Source organism: Petaurus breviceps, unplaced genomic scaffold (assembly GCF_028583685.1).
Source record: "Petaurus breviceps papuanus isolate PSGF00001 unplaced genomic scaffold, PetGlider_PUasm1.0 90650, whole genome shotgun sequence".
NCBI classification, from domain to species: domain Eukaryota; kingdom Metazoa; phylum Chordata; class Mammalia; order Diprotodontia; family Petauridae; genus Petaurus; species Petaurus breviceps.
In genome coordinates, this window is record NW_027187299.1 from 6,933,203 (window position 1) to 6,948,177 (window position 14,975).

The following is a 14,975-nucleotide window of genomic DNA, read 5'->3' on the forward strand; positions in this document are numbered from 1 at the left end:
CAGGCATTTCCGATGAAAAGATTAGAGCTGAATAGGAATTTTGAAATACAAACAGTTCCGTGAAATTTAGGAGGTAAATGTACTGTATTTATCAACTGAAGAAACTGCTTAAAATCATGTTACCATTCTAATAGAAGACACAAGTGTCCCTTCAGAACCTTAATATCTTCAAAACGTTGAAGAAGCTAAAGGAAAACAAAGGACTAGGGGTAGATTGGTTTCATTCTGAGCAGAAAAGGAATATACTAATGAGGAAAGGTGGGGGGAAAAGTGGAACTTGCTATTTCTTCTAACCAGGCTATGTGAGAAGAAAAGTATACAAACATGGAGAAAGTGGGTGTGCACATGGGGGAAAGGTGTCAGATGAACCTCATTCATCTTAATTAGATAAAGCATCTTAATTAGAAAAAGAAGAATGAAGATTAAACATATGTACACACATAGGGTATGTTGCAGGAATGTATAAGGGAAACAAACAACTAGGGAGAGAATAGTAAGTAAAACAAACTGCTTGATTCAAAAGAGGTTATTAAAAGGAAAAAATGAAATAGAATGTAAGGGTGGGGAAGTGCCCATCAATTAGAGAACAGATGAACAAACTGTGGCATATGAATGTAATGGAATAAAATTGCTCTATAAGAAATGACAAAGGGAAAAATTTCAGAGAATCCCAAATGCGCAATGTAAAGTGAACAGGAGCAGGAGAACAATTTATATATATGTACAACACTAAAGAAAAACAACTCTGAAAAACTTAACTAATCAATGCAGTGATTATTGTGGAGAAGGGGCCCGTCTTCCTCACTAGTAGCAGCAACAACAGCTGACCAACTATGAACACAGATAAGCATAAGAGCCTTGAAAGTGGCAGCACCCCCCAAGACTACGTCCTGCTTCCAGACCAACTGTCATAGCCATCATTTGGGAAGCAATTACTGTGCAGAAGAGGGCAGGCAAGCTAGCCTTGCTGAAGCAATGGGGCACCTAAAGAGAGAGACAGGAGGCAGCCCATGTGAGGCAAATCAAACCACAACCACCATCTTGATACCATCTCCTCTCAGGCCCTGATGGAAATAGCCCAGAAGCTATCTCCTGAACCCAGGAGCTTTGGGAATAATAATGCTTCTCACACAGTGCCTATAGCCATCATCCAGGGAAGGAACCCCTCCTGAGATGCAGCCTGGCAACTGCTTCTCCAGGTGCTACAGCCACATCTACTGAAGTCCCAGAAGAGAAAGTTCTAGCCACTGCAGTCCTGGTTCAACATAAAAAAATGATGTGTTTTACTGGAGAAATTTACATTACATAAAAAATATCATCTCACCTGCTTTGCTGCTGTGCCCTAAGGGCAACAGGACCTTCCCCACTATCTTGTAGCTAAAACCCTCCATATGTGTAGTCTCCCTCATTACAATGTGAGCTCCTTGAGAGCGGGGCCTATTTTATTTTTCTATCTGTCTTACTACTCTATTTCTATTTCCCCAACACTTAACATAGTGCTTTCCTGACTCCAGGCCTAGAGTGCCATTCATTAGGTCACCAGCTGTCCCTTCATTTATTCATTCATTCAGTGACCAACTCTATCTCTAGAGGACCTACAAGGGAGCATATTACCCATACCTCTAGATAGAAAGATGTTCTCAAGGTTCAGAACTAGAGACATTTATTTTTGGACATGGTCACTGTATAGATTAATTTTGCTTATGTTTATTTGTTACAAGGTTTTATTTTTAAAAGTTGTCGGTATTTAGTTTGGAGGGGGTTGAGGGGGAAAAGGAAGGCTAGCAATAGTGATGTTTGGGGAAAAAAAAAAAGAGGACCACTGAAACATTTTCAAAAATACACAAAAGAAATTTCACAAGGAAGCCCAAACAATTGGCAGGATAGTTTTAAAAATAACATGAGGAATTTATTATATGATTTAAAAAAGTGATACGAAATGGAGAATCATTGTTTCATAAAGAATATTCTTTTTGCATTCTGCTGTGCATATAGAAATTTTCTTTGGGGGGGGGAGATTTAAGTACATTATATTAAAAAATAAACTTAAGACAAAATTTTAGTATTCCCTATTTGGATTCAATGCTGAAGACAGAAGTATTGGAAGTAGCATTATTCTAAGGTTAATATGGAAATATCCTTGATGTTTTAGACAAAAAATATAAATGCAAGAATACTGCAGTTTTGCTACTAACTGGAAAGATAAAGTTTCCAGTATGATGTCATTAGCAGCCATAAACTGAAGACGGATAAGAAAAGATGATGGTAAAATCCCAAATAAGAACATGATTTATTATTATCTAAGTGTCAAAGATTCCCTGAAAAACAAGAGGGCAACAATTAAACTTAGGGCTGCTTTAAATGAAGTCCCAGTAACATGTAATTCTTGGCCATAATGTTCTACAGTCAAAAATACAGATAACATTTTTTACTGTATAGAGTAGAGGTATCAAACACATTGGAGATCTAAACCAGATTGAAATACAATAGGGAGGGTGGTTAGGTGGTACAGTGAATAGAGCACCCAGTCCTGGAGTCAGTACTTCAAATCCAGCCTCAGACACTTAGCCCTGCCTTCTCCACTCCAAAAAGCAAAAAAAAAAAAAAAAAACATTGGGAAACATTTAACGAAATAAATAAAAATACTATAAGAACACAGTTGATGTTAATACATGGGTTTTCTAAGTCAACATGCAGCAGGTAAATATCCTTATAGACAGTTTAGTGGCCACCAATTCTGAGTATGGCATCCCTGCTCTCAAGAGTCCTCTTCATGCAAAAAATCCTCATTTTCTCCTTACTTATATAGGGACCACTTCAGAACAGCATTCAAAACTGCAGCAATGTCTCTTGTGGCACTAACTGGCTACAGTGGATTTAAGGTAAATAAAGAAGAAAGTGGAAAAGAGAAGCAATGTGGATAGGCAAGAACCCATTATGTCTTTGTTTCCTTTTTAGGAAAAGGGATATACTCAATGCAAACTTTAGGTACTATGTCTGTACTTAATAAGTGTGAAGTATTGAAGATCAAGAGTTATCAGAAAAAGAATCGACATTCATTATTGATTTTTTCAAAATATACCCCAGATATTCAGTATTAAAAATGTGTCTTCTCTTGGTTGTGTTCAATTGAGTGCTCTATTAATATTAGTAATTTTCCTTCCCAAAAGAGGCTATAATAACAGTTATGAATTTCATGAATGACTCATTTCTTCAAAAACTTCAGTTTATGCAAGAACTGTTTTTAAAAAGACCCAATTCCAATCCTACAAAGATTTGTTTAAAGTTAGTTGTGAACTAGGTTACATTAAATCTGATCTTTATAGTTTAATTGCTCTTCAGTATCAACGAGACTATTTGATCTCATCTGAGGGGACCTAAAACACAGTGAGGGGTAGGTAAAGATTTTGTTGAGAGTAGGTAAACTTAGCAGTGAAATGTCATATTGAAATGAGTAACATCTCATTCCTATGAATAAAGCTGAATTGATTTTAGCAATCAAAGAAATGGAGAAATGAGAACTTTCCTGCTAGCTTTCAGACATCACTATGAGCTATCTGCTGGGTCACCACTTAAACTTAAATTTTGTTTGGCTACTGCAGGTCAATTTAGTCCTATAAGAAACATCAGGGGGTGGCCAGGTGGCTCAACGAGTAAGAGCACTGGCTCCAGTGTCAGGATGACACTTAGCACCACACCCAGAAATAACTGGCCGTGTAACCTTGAGCAAGTTACTTAACCCTGACTGCTCATAAAAAAAAAAAAAAAGAAACATCAGGCTGCAAGGTTGGAATATTACCAACTCATAGTCTGAAAAGTCATGTTCTTTTAAGACTGAGTGAATACCTCCTGTACTGCTCTACACTACTGCACCAAAGCTCATGCTGGTGTAGGAGAGGATCCATAGAAACCTCAAATCATGGATTCCCAAGAAACCTAAGTGGTATATTCCTGGACCAGATTAGCAACCAGAAGTTCCTCTTCCTCCTCATTCCAAATAAATTTCGCATTCTAGGCCCCTCTGGTCCAAATTCATACCCTATTCCTAGTCCAAATTCATGTCTCCCTGTGGAGGAATGGCCTGAAAGTAGTATTCTTTTCGCTTGGGACCTTTGGCCATTGGATGCTATACATCTGCCAATAGTTAATAACCATAAACTATATTATTGGGTATAACAGTCACCATACTATGAGTCACTTTTTCTTCAGTTCCAAGCTAGAGCTTCCAGGTGCTCTTAGCACTTACACTCTGATACTATATACACTAGATGTGGTGGTATAGTGAGATTCATCCTAGGAGAAGGAAAAAAAAAACAACTGCAACCAGAAGCAGAGAGACAGGTGAATTTTTAGATAGACTAGTGAGTGGTTTAAGTTTACTAATTATAGAAGACTTTAAAATAAATTAAAGGAATTAAACTGTCTCCCTTTTATGACCTGGCATTTCCTTGGGGAAACTAGCTGAATCTAGAAGATTCTTTAGTTTTTAGAATTGCTAGGAAGTAGAATGTAGGTCCCTTTGTGTTGAGATTTTTCTGGGACCTGATGTCTATTGTGTTCTTCAGGAGAATTTCTACTCTAATAAATTTTGATGTTCTAGTTCAAGCTCACATCTCAAATGATAGAGGATTGTACTAACCTTAGATGTTACCAACATGCCAACTGTTAATCATAATTGATCTTTAATTGTGCTAATTTAGTAAGAATGGATGTTAACAATAACTTTCTTACTGTGTTTCCCCAATAAGACCTATCCCGAAAATAAGCCCTCCCTTACCATGTAAGATTCCTCTAAAATAAGCCCTTCCCTGAAAATAAGCCCTATTGAGATTGCTACTGTAGTGAAGGTGATCCCCTGCATTACACGCTACATTACGGTACCCTCTGTATGCACCGTCCCCCCCCCCCCCGGGTGAAACGCACGCCGCGCTCCGAGCTGCATCCAATCACAGCTGCAGCAGTGAGCACGTCATCCTGTTCTTCCCCAGTGATTTGCTTATTGAATAAAGGTACATTTTTTTGTTCACATTTACCTGTTTATTAAAATTGCTGTCAATGTTCATTAAAATAAGCCCTCCCCTGAAAATAAGCCCTCTGGTGTTTTTCTGTCCAAAAAAAATTAATAAGACAGTGTCTTATTATCGGGGAAACACGGTATATGTGTTTAATAAATATCGAATGAAAAATTTCCTCTTTACTCCTCACTTTCCACATTAATAACAATAGCTAAAAATAGTATTTAAATGGCACCATAGGGTTTGCAAAGCACTTTACATGTATTGCCTTATTTGATTTAATCAGATAATTCTAGCTAATATGAATATTAGCTAAAACAAGATTTTAATTTTAACAGCAACATCTAAAACTGTCAATAAAATCAAAGAGAGTAGATAGTTTTGTTAATATTAGTAATTATAGGGCTGTCCCCAAAAGTCAACTACTAATGTAGCCCTATGTCTACAAAATTTGGCTAGGTTGTTACAGCTGATTCCAATTAGCTAAATATCCCCCAAAATGTATTGAGAGAAGCAAAAGTAAAAATAAATGCTACTCAGACCTCTTCATCCAGAACATCACAAGCCAAGCGGATGCGGGACACGTCCACCTGATGGGGCTCTGATTTTAACTTCTTGGATCTCAAGCTCCAAAGTTTTACACAGGAATTATCAAACCCAGCAGCTAGCAGCTTGTTATCTGGGGAGATTTCTGCAGTATTCAGCAATTGCTCAGTGTTATAGAAGGCATAGAAACAAATTGTGGTAAGTGAAGGGGGTCCATCCTTGACTCTCTTAATGCTCTCTTGCAGGACATCCAGAGCAGCCTCATTCTGCAGAATAGGTGTGGGCATATCTGCAGGCTCCAGGCCATTGCTCTCACTTCGTGAGGAGCTGCCACTGGCATATAGCTGGTAGTCTGTTCTCTTGGCAGGCTGCACATCAAGATGAATGTGTAAGGTGAGAACTTTGCACAGGGCACTGTTGTTGTCACTTTGGAGGTAGCGGATAAGGTAATTGTAGCTGTCCTCTTGGAGGCGGACCACATACTTGTTATCCAGGAATGCCCGGAGCTTGAAGTTGGACAGGATGTCTTGAATGGTCAGAGTAGTCTGTAGCTGCTCAATGACATCCTTCTGGCTGGCGTTCTGCAAAAACATTCCATGGAAGCGACTGTAAAAACTGTCCACTGTGCTCTTCAGGCCATTCTGGACCATGTTAAGATGGAGGTAGACAAAGAGAGGATATAGGAGAGGCATCACTTCATGGCTGTGCTGGGAATCAGAATCTATAATAAAAACAAAAGCAAATCTTCTCATAAAAGTAATATTATCATCATGTAAAAAGCCAAACCAAAACAACAATTTAGCAGGCTACAATACATCTTTTGTACGTGCTAATATATGCATTTTGTTAAGTCATTTTTCAGCTGTGTGACTGAGGACAGAACACTAACAACAGGAAGGACAAGAAAAGGCATGATGGGAACAGCATGTGAGTCCAGTCTGATATAGTATGAGGATTCTGAAAGGCAAAGATGAGAAGAGACTATTTCCCAGGCAAGGCATTCATCTAATGCACAAAGGTGGGAGATGGAGCATTGAGTTTGAGCAGCAGCTACTAGTCTAATTTGACTAAAATGTAGAGTTTATGAAAGGGAGTACTATAAAATAAAGTTAGAAAGGCAAATGGGAACCATACTGTATGGCTTTAAATACTAGGTTAAAGAGTCTGCATTTTATCCTGGAGGCAATGGTGTGAGACAGAACTGTGCCTTAGGAAGATCATTTTGGAAGCTAGATAGAGAATGAACAAGAGAGGGGTGAGACTGGAAACAGGAAGATCAACGAGAAAGTTATTAAAATAGTTCAAGATGTAAGTAATGAGAAGCTTAATTAGGATAGTGGCTGTGAGAGTAAAGAGATGGGTGCAAAAGATGTTGTGGAGGTAGAAGAGATGAACCATGGCAACAGATGACCCTTCCCTGTCTTCCTGACCACCCACAGTCAATGATGAAGGATGGAAAGTTAGATGGAAATGAACTTGGGGAGGATGGTGGTGCCTTTAAGAAAAATAAGGATGTTTTAAGGAAGAGCAGGTTTAGAGAGGAAGATATGTTTTATATATGTTGAGTTTTAGATGCCTACAGGGCATGAAGGGGGCGAGAACCAAAAGAGAGGTGATGATAAAAGACTGGAATTTAGGAGATATTACAGATGGATATATAGATTTGGAAGTTATCTGAATAGAGATAATATTAAGTCTGTGGGAATTTGCTAATATACTAGTAAACCTGGATCAGATCTCTAAGACAGCACATGCAAAGAAGAGTTGAGGACCCAGGATAATGCCAGAAACTCTTATGCTAAGGGTTTAGGAGATGTATTATGATTCAGCAAAGGATATTAAGAAGAAATAGACAATTTGGAGAACTAAGAGAGTGTGGCATCAAGAAAGCCAAGACAGGGGAGAAGGAATGAGGTGTGGACAACAGTATGAAAAGTTGCAGATAGGTCTAGGAGAACACTGACTGAAAAAAAGCCATAGGGCTTAGGCCTTAAGAGGCTGCTTATAACCTTTGTGATAGTAATGGCAATTAAAGATTCCCCTGTATTGGCTTGGTTTTCAAATTGATTGTGTTAAAACCCAGAGCTTGTTAATCCCACCTGTGGGATGGACTTGTTGATGTGAAAAGAAAGTCCTGAACTGGGAGGAGCTGGTGACGTAGTAGATTTGAAGAGACAAGAGAGAGGCAGAAGAACTTTTTGGAAGCAGCACCTCGTGGAGGCAGAGAGAGAGACTGAGAGAATTGCTGAGTGCCACTTTGAATTGCCCTGGACTTTTGAGACCTGCCCCCTGAGCTGCCAAGGACGGAGGAGACATGGCTGTTTTGCTGGTACTTTGTCTGTCTGTTTTGATGTTGTTTTGCCAGATTTGTCCACTGGTGAAAGACAGTCCTTTTGTTGAAGAAGTCCTGGAACCTGGCTGCTGGCTAAGAGATCCTGAGGCTGTCCTGCAGACAGAGAGTGAATACTGTCCACTGGTGAAGGACAGTGCTGTTGTTGCAGGGGTCTGGGAACCTTTCTGTTGGTTCAGAAGCCCTGAAGAAGGATTTTCTTGTTGTATGTTTACAGAAATCCTGGGAGAGGGTTTTGCTAATGTTTTCAGGGGTTCTAGGACTGTTCTGCAGACAGAGGATGAATTAATGGAGGGACTGGCAAATGTATCTTGTGGCCTTGCTAAGCCTTGTCTCCCCAGGAACTAAGATTGCTGAGAACTTGCCTTGTGTCAAGATGAAGAAAAGATCTCCACTTGGGTATTAAGTGCCAGTGCTTAAACTTGATGTAACTCTGGGGTAGATTTAATTGTGATCCAGGGGTGGGGAACTTTTGACCTTTTTGTGCTCTGTGATTGAACAAATGAAGGTATTTTACTTATGTTTGGAAACTAATCTCCATTTGAGAAGAGGGTCTTTGTGGTGGACTAAATGAAGGTACAGCCTAGGGGTGGAATAGTATTTAGAACAGGGACTTTGTAACTGATTGAATGATTGGAAGGTCCTGGGGTGGGGTAGTACTAGGAGATTATTTAATCACACTTAGTAAATGCTGTATTTTGAATGATGTCATGTTTTAACCTTCTCTGTTCTTGGTTTGTCACTGAACAAAATAGAGAGCACCTATGCTGGTATTCTGAACCTTGGGAAGTTGCCTTTCCTTGGTGTTACAGTACACCTTGGAGAGGGCAATTTCAGTTTGATTCATGGAATCAGAAGCCAAATTTCAAGAGATTGAGAAATAAGTGGTTGGTAAGGCAGCAGAGGTAGTAGCCAATTTTTTCTAGAAATGTGAAAGTGAGAAGACATGTAGAATAGTAACTTGAGAGAATAGCAAACTCATTTAAACTTTTGATTTGGCTACTATTAGTTATTTGGTGACTTTAAATAGAGTAGAATGTTTAGGGAAAAGTAGCTGTCAGCTGAAAAAACTCTCAACAAAAAATAAAACATGAAAGCCTAGTACATAATAGCACTTAATCACATCTAAGCTGTGATAATGAGAAACAAATCATGCTGACATATCAAGAGCCTCCCCATGGTAATGAGTATATGTGCAAAAAAAAAAATGCATATATATATAGTACACATCATTACAATTAAATTCATGCTTAAAATACTAAAGATTAGTTGAACATGATGAAAAATACTTTAAAAGTTCTAGTTTCTCTATGATAGAATTACTATTAAAAAGTCCTTACTTCTTAAGACCTATACATTTAAATAACTGACATTTTTCTTCTTAGATCCTGTTCCTTACCATCCCTGGCCACCTCCTTCTACCTGTTTTTCAGCTCGGGCATGAACACTACAATCTCAGTATAGCTGAGGGCAGAGTGGTAAAAGGTCATCTAATTTGGGTTGGAAAGAAGCACTCTTCTGTCCCTTATCCTTTACATCTATCCCCATATTAGGGAAGACTACATCTATATTATGTTGGAGAGATGAATGTTTCTCTCTTTTAAGGAAAAGAGAGCACAATCATCTTTTTATACCAAAGTAAGCAGCTAGGAAAATTCTCAAATATAAACCAAATTTCATCCTTTTCTGTTCTCAGATGAGGTAGAAAGCAGTTTATCATCATTCCTAAGCACATACCATTTATATAGTTAACTATTTCAATGGTATATTTTTCTTTTTGGAGGGGGGAAGGCAGGGCAACTGGGGTTAAGTGACTTGCCCAAGGTCACATGGCTAATGAGTGTTAAGTATTTGAGGTTGGATTTGAACTCAGATCCTCCTGACTCCAGGGCCAGTGTTCTATTCACTGCGCCACCTAGCTGCCCCATCAGTCTCAGTTTCTTGATCTATGAGGGGCAGGAGTTAGATTTGATGACTGTGAAGGTCCCTTTCCCATTCTAAATCTATGATCTTAGGAAGTGTTGCTATGATGACAATGAAAAGGAGTAATCAGAGCCACTGCACCACCTAGATGCCCCAATGGTATATTTTTCTTCCCACAAAATATAACAAGTGCTGTTTTTCAAAATTTTCTGTGGCAAACAAAATTCCTTGCTAAACTTCTCTAATATTACTATGTCCCCCGAATATTTGGGGTATGGATACACAGGACTAGGATTTAGGGGATGCTGAGTTCAACAAATGGTTTGGGTATGACCTTGGCCAAGTCCATTGACCTTTCTGGGGCTTAGGTTCTTATCAGTAAGATGAAGGGGTTAGATGATCATTATTAAAGCACCTTCTAATGCTAACACTGTGATACTAATTGAAGAAGGATGGTATTCTGTAAACGATCTGGACAGCAGTAAGCATAATGGAGAATTACCTCATAACTTGGACCTATCACACTTCTACTAATGAATCCCAGCATCCTGCTTTTCAGTAACATGCCACATATACAGTAAGTGACTCACTCTGGAACTCCTGATATTTTTCTTATGATATTAACTTCCTTTGTTGTTGTCATTATTTTTTCATCATTTGCTTCTATCCAAAGGATTTAAAAGTGTAAGGGATCTCAGATGGTTGGTCTAGTCCATTCTACAGATGAGAAAACTGACTCCTAGAGAATTGAGTGACTTGTCCTAGGTCATACAGGTGGCAGAACTGGGATTGAATCCAGATCCCTTGGCTCTTTGTACTACATTTAATACAATAGATTGCACATATCAGACATTTAGGAAATAAGTAGAAATTGATTAATAAGTAGGATCACGTGGTTTTCCAAACAATTTCTTTTCAATTAAGTTTAAAATGAGAACCACAGAGTTTTGGCAGGATCTCTGTCTAATCACCATCATCTTGCCCTCTACCCTCATTTCATAACTGGGACAACAAAAGGTTCTGGGAAGTTAGATGACTAACACAAGACCACAAAGCTAGATAGTGGTAAAGCCAGGACTAGAGTATAGGCTACTAGACTTCCCAGTCCTTAGTTCTTTATTCTCGCACTTTTTTTTGTCAAGTTGGTGGATTTATTTTCAAGTATCACAAACATGGTTCAAATTTGCATAAAAAGAAGTGATTCCAGACAAGTACTCACCAGTGAGAAAATTCCGTAATCTTCCAAACTGTACTTCATATTGCTGAGGCTCAGCCTGGCAGGGGGCTGCAGACACTATGTTGGCACAACCAGACTCTGACTGGACTAGAGAAGAAGACAAACATTCATCAGAAATAAGCAAATTACATCTAAGCACTGGGTAGTGTTAAAAAGCAACTTCTATTTGCCTTAATCCATTGGAAAAACACAATAAAAAAGTCAAATGTATTACAGGTTTTTCTAACATCTGCAGAAACCTGTAAAACACGTATGATTTCACTATCTTTCTATTAAAAATTTGTTCGTAACAGTTTCTCTATTACTCTACAATAAAACAAAACAATCAAGGTAAATAAAATACTATAACTTTTTTTAAAAAAGGATGACTCTCTTCTAATAGTAATATGTCTAGTTTATCAATTCATCTACTATTAGTATTTCAAATATTTCAAGATGCTTATAGACTTTTGTGCCTGTTGTTCCACCTGCCTTCAGAATGTTTTTAATCATGCTGTATTTTAAGACAATACTTTTAAACAAAAATAAAACTATGTCAATAAGGGCAATGGTTTCCTGCTATACCTGTTTATCTGAAGTGAATCTATCCCTTTTTAAAAGGTACAACTAAACTATAGATTGTCCCCAGAATGCCAATATATTCTTTAGTTTAAATATTTCCAAATTTCAAAATGAAGGACAAAAGGAGTTACTTGGCTAAAACCAAACTTCCTTTGGAATATGATTATTCTTCTGGATTTGAAAATGTCTACCATGAGGACATACATGAGGAATTAAGTCCCAGAACCTAAGTTTTGGTGCTGATAACATTTAGTAAACAAGCAACTGAGTCTATAGGAAGTAAAAACTCTAAAAAGTTGGAAATTCATTCTATTTCTAAGTCACTGGTGAATTTAAATCAGTAGGCATCCCTTGCTTTACATGTGTATAAGATGATTATTCTGTCTTCACAGACAGCTGATTCAAAGAAAACTTCCATATCATTAACAAGTCTTTTCCTGTTAATTTTTTTTCTCAAAAAAGTATTTATGATATAAAGATGTAAGATTCTGTCTTCTCTGCAAGTCTTTCTCTCATTTCTAAACCATGCATTTCTCAACACCCTTACCCTTTTCTACCTTTGAACAGAAGTCACAGAATATAAGAACATGTGTGGATTTAATCTAGGTGACAGGGAGGAAGGGAGGTTGTGTTCCTTTTAGAACTGTTCTACATTTTCATCCTCAGCAACCAATGTTGTTGCATAAGCTGCAATTATTTTAATGATGGTCTTTCTGCAAAAACTTATCAGTACTACAATAATAAGATAACTAAATAGCTCATGAAATACTGTTTCTTGTGCCTTTTCAAGTATGATAAAATTCCATCGACTCCTTTCTTTGGCCTCTTTGAGGAGTATCTCGGAGATATTTCTTCAGCTGCAGCAGCTGCAGTGTTTTCTTCTTCTGGTTTCATTTATAGAAAGAGTGTCAAAACTGATATAATTCAAATTCTCTAGTAATATGTCCACTTAGTCTTGGCTCAAGAACCTCACATTTAGCAGACTAGTCAAAGTAAATTTTTTAGGCAGCTAGATGGCTCAGTGAATAGAGAGTTGCACCTAGAGTCAGGAAGACCTAAATTTAAATCTGGCTTTAGACATTCACTAGCTGTGTGACCCTGGGCAAGTCACTTAATTTCTATTTGCCTTAATCCATTGGAGAAAGAAATCGCAAACCACTCTAGTATCTTTGCCAAGAAAACCCAATGAGGGTCAATGAAGAGCTAGACATGACTGAATGACTGAGCAACAATGAAGTAAATTTATACATGGTCTCTAAAACTTGCATGATTTGTAGCAGCCTTTGCCAGATTTTTTTTTTCCTTCTGCAAAAGCAGAAGAGGGCAGTACAAGAACAAAGGCCATTTTGTGTTCTTTTCTTCATGGCTTGTTCTGGTATATTATCAAGGGGTGTGCCTTCTGGTAAAGAGTCTCTGCACACTTAGCTGGTCCTCAGAAAGCAGACTTAAGACTGCTGGGGTCAAATCTGATACCTTTACAGAAGTCTAGAACCTGGTAGAACTTATGTTTCACTGACACGTACTTTAAGAAGACAGAGTCACCTCCAAGACACAATGAAGTATCAGTAATACTTAGTGAAAATAATGAAAGATATGGCATACAATTGAAACAACTCAATCCTGAACTATTTAAACAAATAGCTAACAACAAAAAATGAGAAATGGACAACTGAAATGACACTCCCACTAATTATACAGTGTTTCCCCGATAATAAGACCTATCCCGAAAATAAGCCCTCCCCTTACTGTGTAAGATTCCTCTAAAATAAGCCCTCCCCCAAAAATAAGCCCTATTGAGATTGCTACTGTAGTGAAGGTGATCCCCTGCGTTACACGCTACATTATGGTACCCTCTGTATGCACCGTTCCCTCCCCCCGGGTGAAACTCACGCCGCGCTCCGAGCTGCATCCAATCAGAGTTGCAGCAGTGAGCGTGTCATCCTGTTCTTCCCCAGTGATTTGCTTATTGAATAAAGGTACATTTTTTTGTTCACATTTACCTGTTTATTAAAATTGCTGTCAATGTTCATTAAAATAAGCCCTCCCCTGAAAATAAGCCCTCTGGTGTTTTTCTGTCCAAAAAAAATTAATAAGACAGTGTCTTATTATCGGGGAAACACGGTAATAACTATACCAAATTTGTAACCAATATAAAGTTATTTCCAAAACAAGAAGATCAAATCAGCTCAGAAAGTGCTTTAACTAGCAAATATTTAGCTAACTTGCTAAGTGGCAGGAAATGGTAGTAAAAAAAACCCCCACCAGTTTAGAATAGATGATAGACAATTAAGTCAACAAGCATTAAGTGCCTACTATGTTTGAGGCATTGGATTAAGTGCTGAGGAGTAAAAAAGGATGCTGCTCTTAAGGAGCTCAGTCTAATGGGTTATTTCATAAGTTAGAGAGAAGTAGTTTAAGATATAATCAATTTAAAGAAAGCTAAGCAAGAGATCCAATTAAGCAAAGTTATTGCAAGGGCATGTAAGTGCAGAAATGAAACAATGACCAACAGAAGAAAAATGGAAAAGATCTATAAAAATAACTTCAACAAATTGTTTTCATCACTAAGGGCAGGGGAACTACCTCATTTGTGCTTTTAGGAGCAGTAGAAATGGCATTAAAGAGGACAAAGATGGGAAAAGTGGCCAGACTGAGCCATTAGACTACTTATTACCTGTGAGATTAGCTGCCATCTCTTCAGGAGTCTGAGACAGCCGCAATCCTTGTTTTAGGGGGCCTTCTGAATCTACATATTGGCGTCGTTTGAGGTAGCAGGACACTGCCATCTGAATCTGCTCTGTGCGTACTCGTTTCATGACCTCCAAAAGGAGAAAAAAGGTAATAAACCATATACAGTGCAAATCTCCATTTTTTAAAATAATATAGACAGTATCGATTATGAAGTACATGGATAGCATATAATTCCAAGATAAACTATCAAATTCCACTTTAGGCAAAAATGTCAATCTTGCCCATCAAAGCATTCATTAGAACTGTTAATGAGGAATAAATATGACTGGTTTGAATATTAAGTCCTTTTATTTCTCCTGACTGGAATAGATTCTAATTAGCACTCAAATCATACACACACAAAATCCCTCCAAAAATCTAAAATTAGACAGGAGGTTATGGGGGGAAAAAATCTTCTGGAAAACATAAAAACTGGTTCCTTAGACTCTGAGCAAGAGAAAAAGTTAGTAATTTGGCAGACTATAAAATATCTATTTCAAATCAAAAGGAAAAGACTGCCAGCATTATATTACTCTGAAAATACTGCTTGAATATCCTTTTTCTTTTTTCAATATTAGGTACTATTTATATAAAAACATAATACAGTAGCAAA

General features: G+C 37.9%; 1 protein-coding gene across 2 annotated transcripts in view; it reads right to left on the reverse strand.

Moving 5' to 3' along the window:
- TAF5L (TATA-box binding protein associated factor 5 like) overlaps window positions 1-14,975 on the reverse strand; it is a 34,460-nt gene that overhangs the window by 3,923 nt on the left and 15,562 nt on the right. Inside the window, exons 2-4 of one of the 2 annotated variants that reach the window (XM_069064889.1) lie at window positions 14,307-14,451; window positions 11,054-11,158; window positions 5,558-6,282 (exon numbers count right to left, since the gene is read on the reverse strand). In XM_069064889.1, coding sequence (XP_068920990.1) covers window positions 5,558-6,282; window positions 11,054-11,158; window positions 14,307-14,448 — 972 coding nt within the window. In that variant the 5' untranslated portion in view covers window positions 14,449-14,451. Of the gene's footprint in view, window positions 1-5,557; window positions 6,283-11,053; window positions 11,159-14,306; window positions 14,452-14,975 lie in introns of those variants that run through there. The other variant, XM_069064890.1, reaches the window with a different exon arrangement.